The following is a 27,933-nucleotide window of genomic DNA, read 5'->3' on the forward strand; positions in this document are numbered from 1 at the left end:
ATGTCAAGGAGAATAGTATTCAGGTTAGGGCAAAGTGAGGAAAAAAAAAAGAAGGTCACATTACTGTTTAACACCCATAAATCAATGAATAATGAGTATAGGATAGGAGAGGCACCGCTACTGTGGCATCCACTGGCCTAGTCCATGGGAGTTTTGGTTGGGTTTTCCAGGGAGGGAAAAGGGGGGAGGGGGAGTATGGGGTTCTCGGGGTAGGTGGGGGGGTGAGGGAAGTGGGAGTAAAGAAAAAATCCTCAGGAGCGTCTTCGCCACCAAAAAAAGGGAAATGTGGGCTAGTTTTTATGAATGGGGCTAAGATTAAGGAACTAAGGTTCCTTACATGGAATGTTAACGGTTTACGGGTAAAGTCTAGGAGGCAATTAATATTGAAATGTCTAGAAGACTCCCTTGCTCACGTGATTATCTTACAAGAGACGCATCTAACCGAAAAAGAAAGTAAGGAGATTTTTTCTGCTCAAAAATGGATTGCTAGTGTTGTTTTTACACCCCAAGAGATAGTTACGAAGGGGGTGGCAATTCTGATTAAGATAGAGGTTGATATTGTTATGGAAGACAAGACAGCAGATAAAAGAGGTAGATGGGTGATTGTCAAGATAAGAGCGTCAGGGGAAGTATTGGTACTTGTTGGCTATTATGGACCGAATGTGGATGATCCAACAATTTTGGATAACCTAGCGGCAGAATTACTAGATTTTTCAGGAAAAATAATTATTGCTGGAGATTTCAATACAGTTCTAGATTGTAAATTAGATAGGACAGGAAATAGTAGAGCTGCTATAAATGGTAAGATGCCGTCTAGGTTAAAGTTAATTATGGCACTGCAAGAGCTATGTGATATTTGGAGACTGAAAGCAGGCCAGCAGGTAGGATTTACCTTTCATAATAAAAAATATAATCATAGCTCACGAATAGACTTTTTTAAAATTGATATTAGGTTGAAAGCTCGGGTAACGAAGGTGATACACTTAGGAGCGCATATGTCCGACCACTCAGCCGTTGGATTAAATCTGGAATTAGGCACAGACAGTCTGAATTCAATCTGGAGGCTGGATCGTACAATCCATTTAGACGAAGACTATTTAGAAACCTTAAGGGATGAGGTACAAGTCTTTTTAGTCAAGTCAAGTCATAGAATTTATATAGCGCACTACATACCCAGAGGGTCTCAAGGCGCTGAGGAAGGGGAGGAGGATTACTTGTCAAATATCCACGTTTTAAGTTGCTTTCTGAAAGCTAGGTGGTTCTGGGTAAGGCGAAGGTAAGTGGGGAGTGAGTTCCATGTTTTAGCAGCCAGGTATGAGAAGGATCTGCCTCCCATGGTGGTCTTGTTGATGCAAGGTACAGTGGCGAGGGCTTGGCTGGAAGACCGTAGTTGGCGGGAGGGGGTGTAGAAGGACAGTCTTGAGTTGAGGCATTCTGGTCCGATGTCGTAGAGTGATTTGTGTGCGTGGGTTAGCAGTCGAAAAGTGATTCTCTTATTGACGGGTAGCCAGTGGAGGTCTTTCAGGTGACCAGAGATGTGTTTGTTGCGTGGGATGTCTAATATGATTCTGGCTGAGGCGTTTTGGATTCGTTGGAGTTTCTTTTGGAGTTTAGCGGTAGTGCCTGCGTAGAGGGTGTTTCCGTAGTCCAGTCGGCTCGTGACCAGAGCATGGGTGACTGTTTTCCTGGTTTCGGTGGGGATCCAGCGAAATGTTTTTTTGAGCATGCGAAGAATGTTGAAGCAGGATGAGGATACGGCGCTGACTTGTCTGTTCATTGAAAGTGAAGAGTCCAGGATAACGCCTAGGTTCCGTGCGTGGTCTGTCGGGATGGGTGCTTTTCCAAGGGCTTCCGGCCACCAAGAGTCGTCCCATGCAGAGGGGGATGTACCTAGGATGAGGACTTCTGTTTTATCTGAGTTCAGTTTCAGACGGCTGTGTTTCATCCATTCAGCAACTTCTTTCATTCCTTTGTGTAGGTTAGTTTTGGCGGTGCTGGGGTCCTTGGTGAGAGAAAGGATTAGTTGAGTGTCATCTGCGTAAGAGATGATGTTGAGGTTGTGTTGGCGGGCGATGGTCGCGAGGGGGCTCATGTATACGTTGAAGAGGGTGGGGCTGAGAGAGGATCCTTGTGGTACGCCACAGATGACTTCGGTGGCCTCGGACTTGAATGGTGGAAGGCGGACTCTCTGGGTTCTTCCGGTGAGGAACGAGATGATCCATTCAAGTGCTTTTCCTCGTATTCCGATGTTGCTGAGGCGTTGTAAAAGGGTGCTGTGGCAGACTGTGTCGAATGCTGCAGAGAGGTCGAGGAGGATGAGGGCGACTGTGTCTCCATTGTCCAGTAGAGTTCGAATGTCGTCTGTTGCTGCGATGAGGGCGGTCTCAGTGCTGTGTTTTGCTCGGAATCCAGATTGTGAGGAGTCGAGGGATTTGTTGGCTTCGAGGAAAGCGGCGAGCTGGTTGTTGACAGCTTTCTCGATTACTTTGGCCGGGAATGGAAGGAGCAAAATGGGGCGGTAATTTTTGAGTTCGGTGGGGTCCGCTGTGGGTTTTTTCAGAAGGGCGGTGAGTTCAGCGTGTTTCCAGTTTTCCGGAAAGGTGGCGGAGTTGAAGGAGCAGTTGATGACGTCTCGGAGGTGCGGTGCTATGACGGAGTCTGCTTTGTTGAAGATGTGGTGAGGACATGGGTCTGTGGGGGATCCTGAGTGGATGGAGTTCATCAGGCGAATGGTGTCCTCAGTGGAGATTGGGTTCCAGTCGTTAAGGGTGTTCACGGGGGGAGAATGTTCAGCAAATGGTAGGGTGGGTTGGTCTCCGGGTTGGTTGTCGAAGCTGTTGTGGATGTCTGCAATTTTGTTGTGGAAGAATGAGGCTAGGGAGTCGCAGAGGGCTTGAGAGGGGGTGATGTCGTTGGAGTTGGCCGAGGGATTGGTAAATTCCTTGACGATGTTGAAAAGTTCCTTGCTGTTGTGGGCGTTGTTGTCTAGTCGATCCTTGAATGCTGTTTTCTTGGCTTTTCGGATTAGTTGGTGGTGTATGCGGGTGGCGTTTTTGAAGGCGTTCTTGGTGTTGGTGGTTGGGTCTTTTTTCCAGGCCTTTTCAAGGGAGCGGCAGAGTTTCTTGGACTTCTTAAGATCATCGTTGAACCATGAGGCCTTCTTGCTGCCAGGTTTGCTATGATGTTTTTTCAGTGGTGCTATGGTGTCGGCGGCGTTGGATAGCCATAGGGTGAAGTTGGCGGCGGCTTGGTCTGGGTTAGAAGAGTGGGCTGGGGTGTTTAGAAGGAGCGAAGAGGAGATCTGGTCGATGGTGATTTTGTTCCAGTTTCTTTGCAGAGTTGGTTGAAGGTGGTTGATGGGTTTCGGCTTGTTGTAGGTGAAGTGAACGCAGCTGTGGTCAGTCCAGAGGAGATCCGTAGTATGGCTGAAGGAGACATGATTGCTGGAGGTGAAGATGGGGTCGAGTGTGTGACCTGCGATGTGGGTGGGGGAGGTGACCAGTTGTTTAAGTCCGAGGTTGGCGAGGTTGTCCAGGAGGGTGGTGGTGTTACGGTCGTTGTTCTTTTCAAGGTGAAAGTTGAGGTCTCCTAGAAGGATGTAATCTTTGGAGGGGAGCGCGTGTGGAGTGATGAAGTCCGTAATGTCTTCACTGAATTTTGCGCGGGGTCCTGGTGGTCTGTAGAGGAGGGTGCCTCTGAGTGTGGTCCTGGGGTCGATGTGGATCTGGAAGTGAAGGTGTTCAGAGTTGGCGAGGTTGACGTCAGAGCTGGTTGAGATGCGGATTGATTTCTTATGGACGATAGCGATTCCTCCTCCTGTGTGGCCGGTACAGTCCTTGCGTGTGATCTTATAATCTTCAGGGATGGCAATGGTGATGTCTGGGGCGGAGGAAGCGTTCATCCATGTTTCTGTTAGGAAGGCGACGTCAGGAGAGATGGTGTCTAGTAGATTCCATAGGTCAATGGCGTGTCTGTGGACCGATCGGGTGTTGAGCAAGATGCATTGTAGGTGATTGGGGTCGGGAATCTGTGGTGTGGTCGTAGCGGGGATGTTGTCGGTGCCGATGAATTTGCAGGAGTGGCAAGAGAAGGGTCCATGAGTGTGTCCAGGAGCGGCTTGGACGCAGTTGGGGGCGCGACCGGGGTTAAGGGCTAGGAGGGTGGCGGCATCGTAGGTAATGCGGGAGGGCTGGGCAGCGCGAGGGGCAGGGGGTCTGGCGCTGGGCGCGGTCCAGGCGCGGACGGGCGTAGACGGGCTTACCTTTGGCGCACCTTCGGCGCGAATGGGGCGCGGTCGCTGCGCGTGGACGCTGCACGCATGAGCTGTTGTCATAAATGGATGGTGGGAAGGGGGAGGGGCGAGGGCGGCTCAGCTGGGAGGCGGGGCGGGCTCAGGGAGCACAACAACAACAACAGCGGAGACAAAATGGAGGGGGGAGCAGAGCAGGGCGCCAGGGATATCGCGCAAATAATTCTAATGCAGGCACAAATGTTCCAACCTAGCGATATTAAAACAAATACACTTTCAGGTGAAATTGCAATGGTACAGTTACTCGCTATGCAGCGCTGATCACCAATACCGCGTCTCGGCAGACAGGCAGACCAGGGAGCGACCACTCGGGGCAGGAGCGACGAGGAGTCACAGCGCTCCGAGGTCAGAGGGCGCTGAAATAGGTAGTGGGAGGGCGGCTCAGCTGGGAGGCGGGGCGGGCTCAGGGAGCACAACAACAACAACAGCGGAGACAAAATGGAGGGGGGAGCAGAGCAGGGCGCCGGGGATATCGCGCAAATAATTCTAATGCAGGCACAAATGTTCCAACCTAGCGATATTAAAACAAATACACTTTCAGGTGAAATTGCAATGGTACAGTTACTCGCTATGCAGCGCTGATCACCAATACCGCGTCTCGGCAGACAGGCAGACCAGGGAGCGATCACTCGGGGCAGGAGCGACAAAAATGAAGGATCAGCTAAACAAGATATAGTATGGGACACATGTAAGGCATTCTTGAGAGGGAGATTGGGAGCCCAGGGTGCTAAAAAGAGGAGACTATATTATAGTAAGGTTTCAGAATTGGAGAAAGAAATACGATCATGGGAAGGTAGTGGAACTAGACTAGGGGGGAATGCAACGGAAGAGGAAGTTAAAAATAAGCTCCTGGATTTAAAAATAGAACTTACAGCAGTATTGTCACAAAGAGTTAAAGAAAGATGGGAAGCCAGCCAGTTGGCCCACTTTTCATATGGAGAAGGGTGTGGCAAACTGTTAGTGTGGAAAGCGAAAAAAGATCTAATACGTAATCAAATAAAAGAAATCAAAAAGATGGATTCAGGAGAAATTATAACAGATAGCAAAAGAATTGCAGAAGCTTTTTATGACCACTTTGTAAAAGTATACATGGAAGATCTTTGTCCAAGACAAATTGAACTGGATAACTGGCTACAACTCTTGAAACCTCTCTCTGGGGATATGAAGGGAGCACTAAACAGGGAAATCTTGCAAGCTGAAGTGGTTAAGGTGATTAAAGATAGTAAAAGAGGGAAAGCACCCAGCCCGGATGGCCTCCCGGATGAAGTATATTAAGTTCTAGTGGATTTGATCGCTCCCATACTGTGTCAATTGTTTAACCAAATCTTCAGAGGGGAAGTAACTATACCTAGCTCTTGGAACGAGGCAACAATTTCCCTAATACCTAAATCAGGAAAATCACCTTTTAGTTTATACGCATATAGACCTATATCACTTCTAAACTGTGAATATCAATCAATCAATCAATCATTGCATTTATATAGCGCACTACTCCCCCAGAGGGTCTCAAGGAGCTGGGGGAGGGGGGTCCGCTACTGCTCGAACAGCCAGGTCTTGAGTTGCTTCCTGAAGGCGAGGTGGTCCTGGGTCAGGCGGAGGTGGGTGGGGAGGGAGTTCCATGTCTTGGCGGCGAGGTAGGAGAAGGACCGTCCCCCTGTGGTGGCTCTTCGGATGCGGGGGACGGCGGTGAGGGCGTGGCTGGTCGATCGAAGCTGGCGTTTGGGAGCGTAGAAGTTGAGATGGCTGTTGAGGTATCCTGGGCCTTGGTTTTGTAGGGCTTTGTGTGCGTCGGTGAGGAGACGGAAGGTGATTCTCTTGTTGACCGGGAGCCAGTGCAGGTCTCTCAGGTGTCCGGAGATGTGGCTGCGACTGGGGATGTCCAGGATGAGTTGTGCTGAGGCGTTCTGGATCCGCTGGAGTCTCTTCTGGAGTTTGGCGGTGGTTCCAGCGTAGAGGGAGTTGCTGTAGTCCAGACGGCTGGTGACGAGGGCCTGGGTGACCGTCTTCCTGGTCTTGGTGGGGATCCACCGGAAGATCTTACGTAGCATGCGCAGGATGTTGAAGCACGACGAGGAGACGGCGTTGACTTGTCTGGTCATGGAGAGGGAGGAGTCCAGGATGAAGCCCAGGTTGCGTGCGTGGTCTGTTGGTTTGGGTGCGCTGCCTAGGGCGGGGGCCACCAGGAGTCGTCCCAAGCGGAGGGTGAGGATCCCAGGATGAGGACTTTCGTCTTGTCCGAGTTCAGTTTCAGGCGGCTGTTCTTCATCCATTCGGCTACCTCTTTCATACCTTGATGATGCGGTGGCGGGGTCGTTGGTGAGGGAGAGGATCAGCTGGGTGTCGTCGGCGTAGGAGATGATGTTGAGGTTGTGCTGGCGTGCGATGTCTGCGAGGGGGCTCATGTAGAAGTTGAAGAGGATTGGACTGAGCGAGGAGCCTTGAGGAACGCCGCAGATGACTTCGGTGGCTTCAGATCTGAATGGAGGGAGGCGGACTTTCTTTGTCCTTCCGGCGAGGAAGGAGATGATCCACTCCAGTGCCTTCTCCTGGACTCCGACGTTGCTGAGGCGTTGTACTAGGGTATGGTGGCAGACAGTGTCGAAGGCCGCGGAGAGGTCGAGGAGGATGAGGGCCGCTGTTTCTCCGTTGTCGAGCAGCGCTCAGGGCGGTCTCGGTGCTGTGGTTGGCCCGGAAGCCAGATTGCGAGGGGTCGAGGGATCCGTTCGTCTCGAGGAAGGCGGCCAGCTGCTTGTTGACGGTCTTCTCGATGACTTTTGCAGGAAACGGGAGCAGCGAGATGGGGCGGTAGTTCTTGAGGTCGGTGGGGTCGGCCGATGGCTTCTTGAGTAGGGCGCTGAGTTCGGCGTGCTTCCAGCTCTCCGGGAAGGTAGCGGTATCGAAGGAGGTGTTGATGATGTCCCGTAGGTGGGGTGCGATGACAGCGTCGGCCTTGTTGAAGACGTGGTGAGGGCAGGGGTCGGTCGGAGATCCGGAGAGGATGGAGTTCATCGTGCGGACGGTGTCTTCGGTGCTGATCAGAGTCCAGGCGCGGAGGGTGGTGGTGGGGGGCAGTGGTTCGGTCGTGGCGTTCGCCGGTTGAGTGCTGAAGCTGTTGTTTATGTCCGCGATCTTGTTTTGGAAGTAGGAGGCGAGGGAGTTGCAGAGGTTTTGCGAAGGGGTGATGTCGTTGTTTACGGCGTTGGGGTTGGAGAGCTCTTTGACGATGTTGGAGAGTTCCTTGCTGTTGTGTGCGTTGTTGTCCAGTCGTTCCTTGAATGCAGTTTTCTTGGTGGCGTGGATGAGTTGGTGGTGTTTTCGGGTGGCGAGCTTGAGGGCAGTCATGTTGTCCGGTGTTGGGTCTCTGCGCCAGGTTCTCTCGAGGGCTCGGCAGTTCTTCTTGGAGCTCTTGAGTTCGTCGGTGAACCATGGGGCTTTCTTGCTACCGGGTCTGCAAGGCAGGGTCCTCAGGGGGGCGAGCTCGTCTGCGCAGTCGCTGATCCACTTCGTGAGGTTTGTGGCCGCCTGGCTAGGGTTCGTTGTGCTGGTGGGAGGGTTCATGCTCAGGGAGGTCGCGAGCTGGTCGGCTGTGATCTTGTTCCAGCTCCTGCGTGCAACCTGTTGCTGGTGGTGGTGGATCGTGGTCCTTCCGGAGCTGGAGTGGACGCAGCTGTGGTCCGTCCAGTGGAGTCCGGTGGCGTGGCTGAAGGCGATGTCCTTGCTGGATGAGAAGACGGGGTCGAGTGTGTGTCCGGCGTAGTGGGTGGGGGTGGTGACCAGCTGCTTGAGTCCCAGGTTGGCGAGGTTGTCCAGCAGGGTGGTGGTGTTGCGGTCGTTGTTGTTCTCCAGGTGGAAGTTGAGGTCCCCTAGGAGGATGTAGTCCACGGAGCAGAGGGCATGCGGGCTGATGAAGTCGGCAATGTCTTCGCTGAATTGTGTGCGTTGTCCCGGGGGTCTGTAGATGAGGGTGCCTCTGAGGGTGATCTTAGGGTTGATGTGGACCTGAAAGTGCAGGTGCTCAGCGGTTGCGAGGGTGTCGTCGGTGTTGGTCGTGATGCGGATGGTGTTCCTGTGGACGATGGCGATGCCTCCTCCGGTGTGGTTGATGCGGTCCCTTCGGATGATCTTGTAGCCGTCTGGGATGGCGATGGCGATGTCGGGCGCTGAGGAGGCGTTCATCCAGGTTTCTGTGAAGAAGGCGACGTCTGGGGCTGTGGTGTCGAGTAGGTTCCAGATCTCAATGGCGTGCCTGTGGACGGAGCGGGTGTTGAGCAGGATGCATTTCAGGTGGCTGCTGCTGTTGCTCGTCTTGGTCTTGGTTGGTGCTGGAGTAGTGCAGGTCCGGATGCAGGTGAACTTGCAGGAGTTGCAGCAGAAGGGTCCGTGGGTGCGTTTTGGGGTGGCTCGGTAGCATCCTGGGATTTGACCAGCGTTGAGTGCGTTGAGGGTGGCGGCGTCGTACGTCCGGCGGGTGGGCTGGGGTCTGCGGGGGCCAGGGGTCCTGGCGCTGGGAGCGGTCCAGGCGCGGACGGGCGCAGACGGGCTTACCTTTGGCGCACCTTCGGTGCTCAGTAGGGCGGGTCAGCTGGGAGGCGGGAGCGGGGCGGCCAATGGGCTGGTGGTGGGCGGGGCCACAGGGAGGCAGCGGCAGGAATCGGCGCAGACGGGCGGCTCAGCGGCGGCTGGGTCGCTCTGTACAGGCAGGTAGACAGGAAGGCGTTGGCAGCAGGAGGGGTGACCCGGCCTAGTAAAAGGCACAGTGGTCACTCCTGAATCTGGAGCCGGGAGGGCGGGAGCGGGGCGGCCAATGGGCTGGTGGTGGGCGGGGCCACAGGGAGGCAGCGGCGGGAATCGGAAAACTTTTAGCAGACAGACTTAGTAAGGTTATCCATAAACTGATCCATGAGGACCAAAAAGGTTTTGTTAAAGGGAGATATCTGAAAGAACTAACTTTTACTCTGATTGGAATAATAGATATGGCTTCCACGCATGAGCTTCCCTTGGCGGTGATTGCTTTAGACGACGCCAAGGCTTTCGATCGAGTTAACTTTGTTTATTTAAAAACACTTTTGCAGTACCTTAATTTAGGAAAGAATTTCACTGAATCTCTTTTCTCTCTGCACTGTTCTCCGACATCATGCGTTTTAGTTAATGGAATACTTACTCAGCCTATTAAAGTAATGCGTGGAACTAGACAAGGGTGTCCTTTATCACCCTTGTTATTTAATTTATACATAGAGCCACTATCTTGTAGAATCAGAGCCTCAGAGGAGATACCCCCTTTCATAGTTGGTGATTGGTCAAAAGAATTGGGTCTATATGCGGATGATATTATCATTTTTTCTTCCAATTTACATCATTCTTTGGAAATTTTGGTGAAAATAACGAAGGAATTTGGAATCGTTTCTGTCTACCAGATAAACCAGGATAAAACTAAGATAATGGCTTGGAATTTAAATACGGAAAGGGTAATCAGTAAATCAGAAATGAGGTATTTGGGGGTTAGGATAACTCAAAATATTGGAGATCTCGCTAGAGTTAACTTTTTCAAGATTAAGAAAGAAGTCGTGGCCACTTTAAAAGGATGGATGAATCTTCCCTTGTCATTATATGGTCGGACTAATCTTGTGAAGATGATGATTGTGCCAAAAGTTACGTTCTTGTTTGAGACTATCCCCCTTGGATTTAGAAAAGAATGGTTGGCTAAACTACAGAGCGACATAGAGTCATTTATTTGGGCATCAAAAGGATCACGATTATCGTGGAAAAAGTTAAGGCGGAGAATCAATAAAGGTGGTCTGGCGGCTCCAGATTTGCAAATTTATGCATGGACTTTTTGTTTAAAGAACTGTAGGATTCTGTTGGGTACCCTTAACTAAATCAACGATTGGAGAAATATTTGGTGTGTTGCTGAAAAACTGCGGATATAATGATTTTGGTTTTTTGTATAAGTTTGCAGACCCCAAATTTTTCAAAAAGGTGAGACTTAAGGTCTTACTGGATTTGGCGGAGGAATGGTATAAGATAAGAAGACTATTGAAATTGCCTTATTTTAGTTATATGGCCCCAATATGGGACTCTCCTGGAGCTCCACTTTGGACAAAAGATGTTTTGGCTTTTCAATTAAAAAAAGAGGTCGCTTTGCAGAGATGGAAAGATCTGTTCCAGGAGGGTAAATTTGTGCCTTGGGGCATCTGCCAACAATTGTGGGGTCAGGTCTTTTTCGAGATATAAGTATTTGCAGATTCAGAGTTGGGCAAATGATCCAGAAAATGTATTTGGGAGTCAAATGACATTGAGTTGAAGCTGGGGATAGGGACCTTCAAGAAGGAAGGGGCTACATGGTATTGGACGATATTGGAAATGGAAGATGGTCTTTTCCTGCTTCCGGAGGTTCTGTGGAAGGAGTGCTTGCCGAAGATCGCGTCAGAGAACCAATGGCAAGTAACAATGTCTATGCTTTACAGTATTGTTAAACCTGCAAATTTAAGGCGAAATCTTTTGTTTACCATCCATAGGGCATATTGGTCCCCTCGTAGACTATCTAAATTCAAAATTGGCGGAGTTGTGGGGTGTCCGAAATGCAAGACCCCAAATGTGGATGATCTACACATGTTCGTCTTTTGCCCAAATATAAGACAGTTCTGGCTGGATGTAAGTAATTGTCTATCTCAAGTTCTGAATCTGCGAATGGAGGTAAGCCCCGAATTAATAATAAAGGGGAGATTTGATGATTTAGAAAGTAAATGCATGAATGATAATGTAAAACTTACCTTTTATGCCATCTTACTAGCTCGTAGAGAGATATGTAAGTTGTGGGTCTCACCACTTAGCCCGAAATTAATGGACTGGATATTAGCAATGAGGTATACGGCTAAGCTTGATACTTCAGATCACACCAAGAGAAATCGGAGACTTTGGGTACCCTTCCTTTTATGTTTTGGTTGAATGTTATTTGATATGACTTCCGATGATTAGGTCCCCGCCTATCTTGCTGGCATTTATTATATGGGACTTCAGGTCGGAAATAGAGTAAGAGGTGGACACACCTGGTGAGTCAGATGGCCAAGAAGAACCGATTGATTGGGGGTCGGACTCAAAATAGGTGGCGTTTATGCCTTGCTACTCTAACCAGCTTATGAGATAAAAAGCCCAGTGGTGGATTAGTTAGAAGATATGTGTGGCGAGACGGCGAATGAGGAATAAAAAAAAAAAAGGTGTTTGAAAAAATTATTTTCTAGAGAGGGTAATCTAAGATCTATTTTGACGGATACACATGTGCTGCTAATATCTAAGGAAATGGAAGAATTTCTTTCTAAAAATGTTGAAGGAAACTGTTACTCTAGCAAAGTCTATGCATCTGGACTGGAAGTGGGTAAGAAAGTAGAGGAGTATAGATTTACCCCCCATTCCACAACTGGGAAATCTCCTTTCTTCCTTTTTCATGGAAGGTTTGCAAATACTTGTTTGGAACCATTTTCGGTTAATGATTATTGCAGAGTTAAAGACAGAATTGAAAGTGTTGATGGACAAGACTTGCATGATAGAGAAGAACATAAGGCTCAGCAAAGGAAAATAAATTTTGATCCCAAAAAATCTGTGAAGAGAACTGTGGTTAAGGTGGGAGATTGGGTTGCTATTAGACAACCTGGTTTGTTTGGTGGTTGCAACACAAAATAACTCAAATCAATGGTGGTCATAAAATTTTCAACAATGCTGTGAAGACTCAGGATCACAGAATATGGAACCCTAATAGAGTGGTCATTGTAAAGTCAAGATCAAATGATGTTTTGCATGGAAATGATAGTTGTGATGATGAAAGCCAAGGTGAACATTCTTGTCACTTCTCCAACAATAGAGGTGAACACAATTATCTTTGTCATTCCTCGAGGGCTTCAAAACGTCCATCCTATTTAAAGGATTATGTATAATGTTTATTTACTCTTTGAAAATTCTGGTATTTGTATTTAGTTATTATAGGAGGGAGATGTGTGGTATTCTCTATCACTAGAACTGTATGTCCACTTAGGTTCCATGCTACCATGGAACTGGAGTGTGATTAGTTCATTGAGGATTTGAAGGATGCTGCTCAGTTGAATCTTACTCTGGCAGCTGTTGGATGGGATCCTTTGCATATGAAAAAACTACAGATGAATTTCACAATGTTTGCTCATTTTTATGGAAATTCTAAACCTCATCCCTGAAGCAGAATGAATGTGCTCGGGTATGCTAATCATAAACACTGTTTCTGCATTCTGATTAGGTATTTGGAAGGGACACCCCTTCCAAATACCAAATCAGTATTTACTTGCAAACCAAAATTATGATTGGGTAACAAGCTGGCGAATCGCAGTTTGGGTTTGATACATACCAAAATGTTTTGCAGGGGCCAACAGGCAGGTTCTGCAAATTGGCCCATTAGTGACAGTAAATAAGCTTGATACCTGTGAGCCCACATGTTCATGTTGCAGGTCAAGGAACAGGGACCTGTCCAGTTACTGGCCCTACCCAAAAAGACTCTGTGCATGCGGGTGCAATGTACTGTGGCTCTCCCACGGCAATGTCTTTCTAAGGCTCTCCATTGAGCCTTAGAAAGGCACCGCCGTGGGACTGCAGCAGCACTCACCACCCACCATGATTCAACTTGTAATCCAGCGGGCAGTCTAACTACAAATTAAGCGGTCTTCCTGTGTGGTGCTTGCCTGGCGGCCTACAGGAAAACTGTCCAATGTGTAATCAGGCCATTATTTTTGAGCAGGTCAAAACAGTGACAGATCACCTGGGTGGTAATAGTGTATTAACGCCGTCTTTTCATGCCACAAGGGTATATTGTATTACACACTCTTGTGCGATGCCTTCTGTATTACTCATTGTGCTTGTGCATTTCTTAAAAGTTGTCACTGTCAAATGGGGGTTCCATTATTTACATGTAGGCATGAACATATGTATATGAGGGGACAATCGACCTCTTCTACTTGTACCATTCTACTTTTACAGACATGAGGTCTCAGGAGGTGCACTGTGTGCCTCATTGTAATTGTGTGCACAGATAATGTACCACCCCAAGGGCAAATTTATGGACAGTGCACGAGGGGTCAAAGACACTCAGAAAAACCCTTGTGCATACTTACCCACCTGGGGAAGGGTACCTCCTTGGTTTCCAAAGTAAAGTGGTTCCACTAGAGTGACTGAACAGAAGTTTGAGACTAGAGTTTCATTTACAGTTCTGCACTGAGTCTGGCTCCTGCACTAAACTAAGCACATTACTTTTGTACTCTTCACACATTGACGTGTGGCTTAGGCACTTCCAAAGAGGGTGCACTGAAGCACAGATCAGTACCATTGCCTGAATAATATATAATGCCACATATCAAAAGTGACCATTGAACGTGACTAGCCATTTTGCTGTTTCAGCAGGTGAAATTGATTGAGCAGTCTAAAGAAGTTGCAAATACAAATTTATTTGGTAGAAACCTTGCCCTATTATACAAGCGAACTTAAGCGCATACACTATCGGGGTCTTTTGATAATCTTAAACCTATTTGAGGTATTTGCTAGTTTTTTTCTGTAAGAGCAAAGGGCCAGATGTAGGTAGCCCTTTACCGATCGGAATCGGCCGAAAATACCGATTTTAGGCCGTTTCCGATCGGTAAAGGGCTATGGAGATGTAGGGGAACAAAATCGGTAATTTTACCTAATTGTTATTATTACCGAATCGGTAATAATTACAGATTCAGTAATATTTACCGATTCGGTAAAATTACCGAAAATGCTATGTGGGTATCCAATTTTCCATTGGCACACGGCTTACAGAATCGGTATTTTACCATGGAATACAAATCCATGGTAAAATACCGATTCCTGTGTACATGCACATCTGTGCATGTACACATGTGCCATGTGACAGACAGACGTGCCCTTAGGGCATGTCTGTGTGCCACATTGGGGGTGCTAGAGGGTGTCAAAGTGACACCCCCTGCACCCTTGACAAATTCGGTATTTACCGATTCGGTAAATACCGAATCGGTATTTGAATTGAATCCTATGGGCTTCAAGGCCCATAGGATTCTATAGCAAATGCCGATTCAGTATTTACCGAATCGGTAAACACCGAAATTTTAAGGATTCAGTAACATATCCAGATGTTGGGACCTACATCCCATTTACCGATTTTGAAATACCGAATCGGTAAAATTCGGTGTTTCAAAATCGGTAAATGGGATTTACCTACATCTGCCCAAAGTGCCTTACATGTTTAAGAAGAGCAGGCATGTGTGTATTGAATTTAAGAATAACACCTTCCTGTTTCCACCTTTATTCATTTGTTAAAATAAGAGAAATGTATAATTTAGTTGTAGGCATCCTCTTTTAGCAACTTGAAATATATTTCCTCCTCATCTTTTAATCCATGTCCCCCTTGTGAAATCTGGAGTAATTTTTACACTTATCAACACTTTTGGCAGGATGTTCACATAAATATGTGTTTGACATTGTCTCTAAGGGCCAGAATTTGTAACGTTTTGCATCGTAAGGGGGCTGAAGGGCGATGCAAATCCTAAGAGAGATTTATCAAGCCACACAAGGGCATAAGAGCATCCTGAGTGGCCCGGTAAATCTAGAGTAATGCAAATCGCTGCCTGGCGTTACTGTGCTTCAGGGAGGTGTTCCATTGGTGGTGTGTGGGTGTTCCCACGCATCCGCCCATGGATTTTGATGCATTCCCAGATTTACCATTAGTGGTTGGCCTGGGAATGCATCAAAATGCTACTCCTCCCTGGGGTATAATGCAGAGAAATATATTTGTTTCTCCTTATTTCTATCTTTTTCTACGTGTGCTGCATTCTACAGCACACATAGAAAAAGGAATATGCCTCTCATGATTGTTTGTGTGGAGGAAGGTGTCATTTCCTGCACAAAACAATCCTGCTATCAAAGCAGGCACCCTTGCAACATGGTACAAGGGTGCCTGCATCAGTGATAGGCAGCCAAAAGTGTGCCAGTGCAAGGAAAGGACAACAATGTTTATCCTGTCTTTCCCCCTTCACGCAGCACAGTGCAGCAAGGTATCTTGCAGCACTGATTCAAAGTATGGCAACTGTGCCCCTACATTTATAAAAATCAGACTATTGTGACAAATCATTATATGTGTTCTGCTATAACGAAGAAGAGCAAAGCCACTAACAGTCACTGTAAAGCAGAGCAAAACATGATTTCAAAGCAAGAAAGTTCAAATTTGGCACTGAGAAAGATTACACACTTACCGTCCGTCGAAAGTGATAATATGTGGGCCTGTGAACGAGTAGCAGTAGGCTGTTGGGATGTCTTGAACTGAAACCTAAGCAAATATAATGATACCCTTAATTTCCACATAATTTATATATATATATATATATATATATATATATATATATATATATATATATATATATATATATATATATATATATATATATATATATATATATATATATATATATATATATATATATATATTGAAATTACAGCAATTTGCTGGAAAAGCAATTTGGATTAGCTTTCATGATTGTGCAATCAAGCAGCATATGAATCAACATTTCATCACATAACTAAATATCGAAGCAGAAAGTGTTCAAGTAATTCTAAATTATTTTGAAATTAAGAAAGGCTGTTTGTTGTTCACGTATAAAATCACCCTTTAGAGCACACTTAATAAGTAAATGAAAAAAAGCACACGAAAAAAAACGCAGCAGAGATTTAAACTGACAATTAAAATTTGAAAGGGTCATTGACAAATCGTTGTGTACAGGTACTTTACTTGCATGGCGTAAACTGGCGCAAAGAACTGTGTCGATTTACTTACCATTAAAATGACATGGCCCAACATGCCAGCGGCCACACAAAATTTAGTAAATTTAGTCGGCCCTTGTTCTCTCAATAAAGCTCAACAATTAAAAAAAAGAAAGTCAGGGTTGGGTACTGTTCCTGATTGCTTTCAGCGAGACCTCTGTATGCTTCTACTAACCTCCGGTGATTTAAGGGTTTTCAAATTCAGAAGTACATTTTAAACGTCACAAACGTGGAGTTCTTTCTTTTTAAAACCTGCTGTTTACAATTCCCGTTCAGTTGACTTGCGTATGCGGTTGTTCATTCAATGAACGCGAAAGTGCCTTTCTCATAAAATATGAACTTGCTTTGGTGTTACAATTTAAGTAGAAGGTATACTTCTGCTAAGAGCTGCTGGCTTTCATTACATTTTTGAGTTTAAATGAATTGAGACGTATGGAGCACTCAAATAGCTAGGTGTTAAGGCTGTAAGAGATTCAGGGCACGTAAACTAGGGCAATTACAAGGACAGTACTTGCAAAGTCAAAAACCATGGGGCATATTATCAAGACAGGTGATACAATTATTGCTGTTTTTGCGACAGAAAACTGCAGCTAAAACAGCAATAATGGGCTTGATAATATGCTCTATGGAATTCCAATTGAAGCCCATGGTAAATGTGAAGGACAACTAACACACAGGTGGTGGTCCAAACATTTCTACCTGCTTTCCCTACTATTCCTATAGTCCAAATCTTGTCTCATGTTTTGTAAACACCAAACTAAAACGGTACGGTAGCTCAGTGAGTTGAGTGTGCATTGCTGAGAGCTGTGTGACTTGTAAATTCCTGGATAAAAGCAAGGAAACGTAATTCAGAGTTTCATCTGTCTAAAGTTGTTAAAGGCAGTGGCATTTTAAATGGATAACACTATTAATTGTTTATTAAAATGTTCTATGCATATGTATGTCCTTCTGAGTAGGCACCCGACGTACCAACATAGCAGAGTTAAAAGCAAATATTAAGATAATAGTTTCGAGTAGAGAGGAGGTCCTTCCGCCTAAAAGTTTTTAATGGGGAGTCTTGGCATCAAAAAGTTTGAAGACCACTGCCCTATGGTGAGAGCTCCAGGGAGAGAAGCTACTGCCCAGGATTTCTTCCCAAACTCTGGTAACCACTCCTGGCAACCACCAAACACAAGGCACCTGGTCCGGATGGAGTCCCGGCTGACTTCTTCATGTTCTCTCCCAAGCTATGGGCCGAGGTTATGGCAAATTTGTTTAATGCAGTGAACGGCAACCCGGCGCCTGCCTCATGGGCCATATCCACGATCGTCCCCATCTTCAAGAACAAAGGGCGCAGGGACGACCCCGCTTTCTACAGGCCCATATCCCTACTGGACTCGACCATAAAAATATTGGGCAGAGTTCTGTTAGCCAGACTGAGGGAGAACATCGAGGACCGTGGAGGCCTATCTGACTTGCAATACGGTTTTAGAGAGAGAAAGGGTACCATTGAACAATGTACTAACTTGCATCTCCTCATTTCCAAGTATACTGTAGCCAAGGAGGGGTCTGTGTTTCTTGCCTTTATGGACCTTTCATCGGCGTTCGATCTTGTTAATAGATCAAAATTGTGGGTGATCCTGTTGGAGCTGGGCATCGAAGAAGCCTTGGTCTCGTTCATGGCCACTATGCATCAGGAGCTCTTCGCAGCAGTCCGATTGTCAAACAATGGTAGATGTACCCCATTATTTAAATCCTTAAAGGGGGTACGTCAAGGCTGCATCTTAGCCCCCACGCTTTTTACAATCTACATCAACGGCTTGGGGGCACATCTGCGAGGCCTGAATGCGGATGTCCCACGTGTAGGGGATGTGCAAATTCCGGCACTCCTGTACGCTGACGACGCCGTGCTGATTGCTCGAACTGGTGTTGGCCTCCAGACTCTGTTGGACGCATTTGGCATTTTTATGAATAATTTGGATTTGAAGGTGAATGTATCAAAATCACACACTATGGTAATGGGGCGCGAGTGCACCAAAAAAAGGCACAAATCTTTCTTTTGTAGTGGGGTCCCCGTCTCAATGGTAACGACATTCCCCTACTTGGGTGTTTTATTTGATCAAAAGGGAACATGGGGACCACAGATAAGAGCCAAAAAGTTGGCGGTAATTAGATCCTCCTCAGCGATCCTTGGTTTTGCAGGCAAGCTGGGAGCCCGGCCCATGGAAGCCCTTCTAAAGATCTATAAGAGCAAGCCAGTGGCTATCGCACTTTACGGTTCTCCTTTGTGGGGTTACGCTAATCTTGACCCTATCCAGAGAGCGGAAAACATATTTATTAGATCCCTTCTATCTGTACCTCAGTCTACCCCAACCTACTCAATCCATCGAGAGGTGGGCCTACCGTATTTGTCAGATCTACTGAGCTTAGCACCCCTGATTCTATGGTTGAAATTGTGGTTAAACGAAGACCTCCCACTAAACCATACAATCTTGAAGGATGTTTTATCTTTAGATAAACATAGTAGTATCCCATGGATGGCCTACCTAATTAAATCTTTTACCGACCTGGGCCGCCCTGAGCTCTTTCTATGCCCAGACAAAATCAGGGTTGAAGATATAGGTCACATAAAAAAGGCATTTATGGATAGGAAGGAAGCGCATCGTGAGGATGCAGAATTATTGAAGCCATCAGTTAGGTCTCATAACCTTTTGGTTAGCGCCCCTTCAATTGCACCTTATCTTATTTTTGTAACCGTTCCCTACCATAGGTTTCTGCTAACCAAGTTCAGGTTCAACCTGATACACTACCATCTTGGTTCATATAAGGGATGGCAGAAGCCAGTTGAAGCCCCACCCTGTAGATGCGACGACTTCTCGGTGCAGGACACACTGCACTTCGTCATGTTTTGCAGCTTTTTTCATGAGCAGAGGAAAAAATACCTACTCCCTGTCCTTAAAGAAGCGGGCTTCACTCAGGTTCGTCCAGCCTTGCTTTATTTACAGCTTTTGTCAAATCCCCGCACTACCTTTTGCATCGCGAATTTTTTAGTTGCCGCAGCTAGGGCAAAAGCTGTCGGTCAAAACTCGCCTTAGAAATTTTTAAGGGTTTTTTATCAGAATTACTTTTGTCTCTTATGAATGAATTTGTATAGTCTTAACATTTGTATAGTATTTAACTTTTATCTGTAGTTTTAATGCTTTTATGAAAATGCTGGGCTATGTATGTATGGGCATATGTATCCTATGTTATGTTTCATTGTTTATTGTCTATGTTTCTTTGTATGACTTGTAATAAGTCGAATAAAGATATCCTGACTGACTGATTCTTCCCAAACTCAACCAATGAGCTAACATCACTCATGTGCCTTTAACTAACACCATGAGCCACAGACACAGAAGGGAGATGGCCATGGGAATAGGGCCGGACTGGCTACCGCGTTTTTTGTGTGCTGCCAAGCTGGGGGCTGATTTCACTGCGGTGGGGGCTGATTTAGTTGATGAGAACCTGCTCATGCTCCTAAATAAACAAAGCAAAACAAATGTTTTAAGCACACGCATGTCCCCATCAACGAAATCAGGCCCCAGCTTGGCAGCACACCAAAACCACTGGTAGCCAGTCCGGCCCTACATGGAACTCTGAGAAGGAGCATAGTCCCTCAAAATCCTAATTCACAGCCCCTGTTGAGGAACCTTCAAGGCCAACTCAATTAACATACATGCATACCCAGTGTCACTCACCGTCCCTAGTCACCTCCCTTCCTCAAGCTCTTGCCTAACAGGGTACATTTCCGGTTGAAGGTCCGATGGCTCCTGATTCATCTAATTCAGCCTGGAGGGTGGCTGTAACATCTTGCAGAAAAGTCAGGAAGGAGCATTTGGGCTAAGCTCTCACATGTGACTAGGGGTCAGATGTAGGAAGCCTAATACCGGTTGGTAACGGCCGAAATGACCGAATTTCGACCGTTACCGACCGGTATTAGGCTTTTCAGATGTAGGAGGCCACATTTCAGGTTTCAGTAATTTATCAAATCTGTAATTTAAGAAATCGGTAAATTACCGAATCCTGAAATATAGGGAGCACTCAAGTGAGCGCTTTTTACATTTAACGATTCGTTATTTACCACCAACTATTAGTTGGTGGTAAATCACAAATTCCTTTTAAAAAGCAATTTTTTGCTTTTTATTCAGTGCCATGTGGCAGACATACATGCCCTTAGGGCATGTATATGTGCCACATGTGCACCCATGCACTATTCAGGGGTTCAACAGGGTGTCAATGTGACACCCTGCCACCCTTGAAAGGGTTCCCCCTATTACCGATTCGGTATTTACTGATTCGGTATTTACCGAATCGGAAATTCCCATTCATTCGTATGGGCCTCCAGGCCCATACGAATGAATGGGAATTACTGATTAGGTATTTACCGATTCAGTAAATACCGAATTGGTAAATACCGATTCTTAATTACCGAACCTTACCGATTCAGTAATTTTTAGCGAAAAATGATCTACATCCCATTTAACTATTCTTAAATACAGAATCAAGAAAATTCGGTATTTAAGAATAGGTAAATTGAGATTACCTACATCCGGCCCTAGATCTCCAGCCAGCAGCTCGCCCCTATGTATCATTCTCGGCAATACTCCTGAGCTGAAAAGCATGCAAACTGAGTCACTTGACTAACCGATGCTCAAAGCTCACCATTGAATAATAAGCACACAGATGGGAGGTTGGAATCCTTCACCAATATTGTTATGGCCAGAAGGGTAGGCTGGGTGGGCAACCCTGTGAAAAAACATTGAGAGAGGACTCTATAGTGGTCTATCGTAAGTCGTATTCTATGGCACAGAAACTCTTAAATATACTATGCAAATGTCCTACTCCTGATACACAGATGTTTGTATTGCCATTAGGATTCTTCTACAGACCAGCAACCCAACACAAAAGGAGACAGGGACTTAGGAATACTACCATCTTCCCCCTTTCTTTTACCCACCAGCTCTATCAAATGCAAGCACTCTCCTCCCTAATTTCCAGTAACCAGTTTGCCGCTCTGGAAAGCCTCGAAACCTGCAATTGACCCAGAACCAACAGGACGGATCCTAATTCCCTTCCAATCTGCGGTAAATCTAGGTCAGAGGACCCTCAGCTATTTAATGTGGATGATGATCAGACAAAAATAATTACCTGGAACATTGCAGGGTTAGGCCCTAAACTGAGTAATATGTTTGCAAGAGACCTGACAAACATGAACTGTTTGTGGTGCTCCAAATGATACTTACAAAAGAAAAAAATATGAAGATTTGATTGGGGATAAACAATCAAACAGGCAAGGTGGATCGAATAAAGTAATTTGATCTGATCTGATTTGACAAGACAGAGAGAATCCAAAGTTTGGCAGAGTTAGCATAAAAATTTCAGATTGAAAAAGCGATTTGAGGTAAAAATGAATGACCTGGGTGGAGGAAAAGAGATTGAGGCCAAAACTGAATCCAAGATTACAGACAGAAGCTAGCAAGCAACTCAGGGGATTCCCGGAAATCACCAGAATTTTGTTTTTAACAGTATTCACTCTAAGAAAGTTGGTATTTATCAAGGGAAAACATCTAGCAGACTTTTCCGAAAATATTAATCACTGGCTAATTGAATGTGATTGTCATGAGATAATACCAACTGCGCTATGTGCATAACACATATAAAGAAATCCTGCAGAGTGGATGAGTTTAGTGAGGGTAAGGATGTAGAGGTTGGAAAATGTTGGGGTGCGCGAGGAGCACTGAGGAATGCCATACAAAAGAGACGTGAAATCTGATTGGTAGGGGCACAAGGAAACCACCTGAAGGCACTCTGAAAAATAGGAATTGAGCCAGACAAGGACCCTGCCCAGAATTCTGACCTCAGCCATATGCTTGGAAGATGGTTATCATGAGAGTCCATATAAAATACCGTTGAGAGCGTTCCGAGTACCAGGGCAGTTGTGCCCGTTCCCCGTCACCATTCCACCCAAATCAGTTGCAAATGGTCTTCCATATTAAGCATCATGTTTCAGCTGACCGCAGCAGCTTTTGCAAAAAAGGATGTATAATTTATGAAGGATGAGGGGCTATGCCCTGCTCCATCCCACCCAAGCCGCAGTGATTGATCTTTTTGTGGGCGCCTCATCCTCCGGGTAAAGGCGCTGCCCTACCATCAGGTTTTGCATAGTAGCTATAACACCCAAACCAGGTGTCATAGATTTTGGCTGTGCATATCTGTCATTGCACTAAACCCTGCTGAGCACAGCCTTCAGACCTGTTCAACGGCCTTTGGGAGCTCCTTAAGAGCAGTCCTGTCTTACCAAAATCAGCTGTTAACTGCCTTTCAATACATGGCATGACCTCGGGAAAGTTAAAGAGGAGATACACAAACATTTCATCTTCTAATTACATAAGTGCAGTTAGATTAATCTTCATGACATCTAGCAATTTTAAGAAGATCTATCAAATGTATTCATATTTATAAACAAATGGATTCATTTTGACGCCTCTTACCCTGCTTCCTGAGTACTAAATTGTATGTATATTTATCAAAACGCACCACAGTTGCAAGCCAATTACCACTTTTCTGACTTTTCCCCACTAAATGAACATGCATGGAATTTGACACGCCAGGAGAAGTCTAACCGTACAAAGAGTCTGATGTATGTCGTGCAGATTCGTCCAAGGGTCCGAAAGCAATTATCAGATTTAAAAAAACGCCTCCGAGTCTCCTAACATGTTTTCATAATAATACTATCTCAAATAAAACTAGACATATTTACTCCAAACTATAAAAAATGTATTTTCATTAGATTCTAATTTCATGCCATGGTTAGTGTACATTCATTTAGTAGTTCCTGCTGTAGCAGACAGCAACATTTCTAGGGGCTGTAATTGAAAATGTTTTTTTACCCTGACCCTTTTTATGGTAGAGTCAACTGAAAATGACACTGGCTGGAGCCCAATTCATATAATTTGCCTCCGGCACAGTTTTGTGCTTGCGTTTCTAGCTTGCATGGGAAGGTTATAGTTTAACTAGGAAAGGAGGTGACATTAAACACATTGAATGTTAACTACTTTCATTTATGACACTAGCATTGAACTCTTCGGCTTTGGTTCTTTGGAGTGATTGAATCGAAGAAGGGGAGAGGAGAATGAAAGATTTGTTGATCTGATCTACAACATAATATTGTGAGTGGGTTTGCAATCAGCAGCCAGGAACAGACAATATATCTTTTGCGTGGAAGGCGGAAGCAATGTAGGTGTACAAAAAATACTAATATGCAATTCTTTTTCTGACGTCTGGATATTTTGGTATCCCCCAAATAGGGTTTGTGGTCCATTCCTCAGTACTTAGTGTGAGGGTTGAGATCCTCCATCAGAGCAATGCACTTACAGTGAGGTCACAGATACAGATAGCAGGACTGAGTTGGGTCAATGTATGCCCAGCATTAGTCAAAGAAATAAGAACTCTGGCACTTGCATTTTACATCTCCCAAGAATTGGCAATGGTCATCAACAGCCTTTTTGTGCTGGGGCTGCCCCTCCCTCTCCAACTGCCAGTCAATGTGGGTAATTCACTTTGGTGGCAACACGAGAAAGCTCCTTTCTTCTGAGCTTTTGATACAAGCGCTGACCATATTTGGATGCTGATTAGAGAAACTTTCAACCAGAAGTCAGACAATTTTTTGGGACAAGAAAGGAAAAGGCCTGGTAACTAAAAGCAATGACGTTCTTGAAATAACATTCCTCATTTTTTTTGTTTATTTACAGAAAATGCATTTGGGAAAGACCCGTGTATAATTCTTGGCAGTATATTGACCACCAATTACTACGTTTCTATGAGAATTAGAGTTCAATAGTCAAAAGGATTGTCTTTATACTGAATCTTAGCATGATAATACTTTCATTAGTGATGAGATAGGGTTATTTTCTGGACATCTGGGGCTAGATTTTCTGTGGAAGAACCAAACGAAGTCTGCAATAGCAAAAGACCAACTTCCCTTCTGTGCTCCATGCCAAAAGACTGACAATAAAGATAAAAGTCCATATGCAGGTATGTTTAAGAAAGACAAAAAAAGAGGAAAATTCTCATAAGGGAAAAGTCATGTGTTTGGTTATAAATCAACCTGCATGTCCAAACCTGTTCCCCTAGGGCTTATTGGAGATGGCAGTGAATAAACGTGGTGACCACAGCTGTGCAGCACCTGTCTCCCCAGGGCCAGTCACAAAGAAGATGGCTATGACGAGTGCTCCAGGCCTCGTTCAGTGAGAGGAGGCCTACTGCACTGACTCTAGTGGACACCAGAGCGTAAGCAGGGGTAGTGAGAGGGGACCACTACACTTGAAGCCTCTGATATTCACCTTACATTATTGGTTTCCAACCGGAGGCTCCATCACAGACAACAGGGCCAATGGTCAAGCTTAAAACTCTGTCCACAGAGGGAAGAAACTCCCCCATGTACACCCAGTAGACTAATCGCGCAACCCTGTTCCAAACTAAGGCCACATCCTGGGGATAAGGCCAATCTCACTTTGGAATCCACTGGTTAGGGAAAATCTATCTCTCCAGTACTCAACCATTTTTTCCCATTGCTGCAATGGTTAAGCAATGAACCATCAAATCTTGCTCAACTTCAGGAGCCTCTATCATACCCCAAGGATTAGGAGGAGAATCCTCCCAAGCCTTATATTCAACAATGATGATGTCACTCAACAGGGGGGCCCCATTACCGGCACCCCAAAAGCTGGATCAAATACTCCTTTCCATTACAGTTACCAGAACAGATCTAAAATATAAAGTTGATGCACTAGTCATAGGCTTTAACCTAATGAGTGACTATCAACAGTCACTAGCAAAAAGGTTGAAAAAGATTAAGCATTATTAAATGACTTGCACTCTCAGACAAAAGACATTCAGACACAAATTGTGTCACAAACAAGATCCAGCATCTACAGAGAAGGGCAGCAGTCAGTCAGTCAGTCAGTCAAAAACTCTTTATTCGATTAATTAAAATCATAAAAGAAGCAATACATACATACAGAATAAAAATATATGTATACATTCAAAAACAAGCATCTATGTACATACATTCATTTATATACAATTTATATATTACATCGTTCATGGGGGACTAATTAATACAAAATATCTCCTGATGTAATTAAAAACCACTATTAAACATTTTAAAAATTTATAAAAATTTCCATGATTATGGGAAGTGGATTAAATCAATTTATATGTAGGGTTCTTTTGTTTTTCACTCTTGCTGCAGCCACCAGAAAACTAGCTATGCTGAAGATTACTCGCACACTGTTCAATGATTGCAAATACAGTAGTGCAGACCTCACCTGCAAAAAACCCGCTTCTCGTAGTATGGGCAACAAAAATTTATTTCGTGCCTCCGCAAATTTGTCACAAAACATAATAAGATGAAGAGAGTCTTGTATCGAGAAGTTGTCGCAAGAGCATGGTGGAGAATCAGCTGGCTTACCCCAATGTTGTAGGTCCTCCAACACAAGATGAATAAGGTTAAATCTGAACCTTGTAAGCAAGAAGCGATGGTATGGCTTTGTTACAATCTTGAGGTAGGGTTCTATGTGGGGCGAGGACTGCAGAACATAAATACTTCTTACTCCTGGTTTTTTAAGTTCTATCTCCTCCCTATCTGCCTCAGCCATGAGTCGGAAATTCTGCTTAATCCAACCCAGATCCTCTTTCTTAATACCCTCTGGGGTGGAAAACAGATCCGGGCGTCCCAGTCTGACACACGCCGCTCTAACGTATGCCAGCCATGGGATGCTATGTGCCTTATCAAGAGCCAGACAGTCTTTAAGGATGAGATGATTAAGAGTAATGACCTCATTCAGCCATGTCTTTGAAGGGCAGCAGATAAGGAGGTGAGCTTCGGGTGCAAAAATATTAATATAATTGGTCTCTGGTCTCCCAGAAACAGAGGAGAGGGAGCACCTGATACCATTAATTGAAAACTGGCTTTCCACTCATGTTGCACTGACCCCTACCCCTAATTTATTGTCAAACAAGACCACTTGGTACTGCCATGCGTTTCTGCTCCAGGAGCACCACTGAGGCCCATCATAACAAAGTTCTTACATTTTTGTGATAGGACTAATATAACTGTGGAGTTGCTCATATAATGAACTTCCCTGATTTTACAATAACCGTGCAACCTCTCAGAGCGTCGTTTCTGGAAGTCAAATGCAAACTCCACAACCATTACCTCATATACTCATTATTCTTTCCTTTTTAACTTAAGATTTGACATCATCAAATACCCTACTTTTTCACAATTGCTGAAGAGTCATGGGACTGGATCAAGCAACATGAACAATCTGCAAAATCACAGTGGGGATCCCATTTTCCACATGGTAGAAACCGAGGCTCCCTGCATGGAACTCCATATTGAGCACCAGGTTTTAGTGCCCCCAACCGAGCACAAGTCAGTAAGAAAGATCCATAGCATTGTCAATAGCCTCGCAACTGCATGATATGAAATAGTCCACTAGCTGTGTAAACATTGACACTAGCTCAATCTCTGGTAAAGTCTCTGAAAGAAGTTGGATTACTGTTTGAGGGGGTGAAACACTATTCTAGCAAGAATGACAATGCTTTTCTGGGTGAGGCACAAGAGAACCCAAAATTAACCTGTGCTCCACCCACTGGTAGCTTGGCACAGAGCAGTCAGGCTTAACTTAGAGGCAATGTGTAAAAACATTTACGCAGCAATTCAAACAGTAAATAAGGGACAATATACCACAAGAAAAATTCAACACCAATTTACAACAGCAGAGTACCGTTTGTTAAATAAATTATGACCAAAACTACAAAAATCCAATCAGTAGAACCGAAGATATGCAATTTTAAAGATTCAAGTGCAAATAGTGGCAAAAAGATAGCTGTTCACACTAGACAGGGTCACAGTCACAAGTTTAGGCAGACTAAGATAGAGCTCATGCCAGCTGCAGGGACCTTAAGCCCACTGAACAAGAGTACCTTAAATCCTGGTTGTAGAGCAATGCAGAGTACTACATTGAAGATGTGTCGCACAGCGACGATTCCTAGCAGCTGGGAACCTGTGATGCCAATCCTGCATCAAGATGTGTTGTGTACCGGCTGATTCCAATGAAGCCGCAGGGCTTCAGATACAGAGCCCTGCATCGTCGTTATGGATGCCATTGACAAAGGGCTTGCGATGTGAAGGCCTGTGTTGAGGATGCATTGCCCAGTGACAGATCTTGGAAGGCTTCAAGCAGTGATGCAAAGTCGTTGGGTTGGGGAAGTCCAAGTAGCAGAGGCAATGCTTTAGTTCTGCTCAGGGTTGCGCTGCGCAGCAGACAAGAACCAATCGTTCTGCTGGGTCCACAGATGGGGTGGCAGAGCACCTTCAGACCCACTTCCAAGGGTCCAGGACTGGGTGGCATCACTTGGCAAAGTAGGACTCACAGATGGCAGTGTCCAGGTGCTAGGTTCAAGGTTGTTGGAGCCTTCTGCCCCTGGGTCTAGTCAGGAGGCCAGCCAACCAGCCCTTGGGTCACTCCAGTGGTCCTAGATTCATCAGATGCAGGTTCAGTCTAGACCTGGGTGAAGTTTGTAGAGTTATGTTCCACGGAACTCTGCAAAGTGCTGAAAAAACTCTGTAGAGCTCCGCGAGCAGTGGTGTTTGGTATGTCACGCTGTCGCACTGATTTTTAGTGCCGGGAGTTTGTCCTGTGCTATAAAATCAGTGATAATGGCACTACGGGCTGCACCAGAGGGCACTGCCTCTTTCTGCTGCTATAGTA

The 27,933-nt window shown here is 45.4% G+C and overlaps 1 protein-coding gene across 1 annotated transcript in view; it reads right to left on the bottom strand.

The window, feature by feature from the left end:
* LOC147732932 (von Willebrand factor D and EGF domain-containing protein-like) overlaps positions 1-27,933 on the bottom strand; it is a 1,979,930-nt gene that overhangs the window by 1,394,831 nt on the left and 557,166 nt on the right. Inside the window, exon 9 of the mRNA XM_086955141.1 lies at positions 15,568-15,641. Within this exon, the coding sequence (XP_086811267.1) occupies positions 15,568-15,641 (74 nt within the window). The remainder of the gene's footprint in view (positions 1-15,567; positions 15,642-27,933) is intronic.

The sequence above is a fragment of the Lissotriton vulgaris genome, chromosome 2_1, assembly GCF_964263255.1.
Source record: "Lissotriton vulgaris chromosome 2_1, aLisVul1.2, whole genome shotgun sequence".
Classification (NCBI taxonomy): Eukaryota; Metazoa; Chordata; class Amphibia; order Caudata; family Salamandridae; genus Lissotriton; species Lissotriton vulgaris.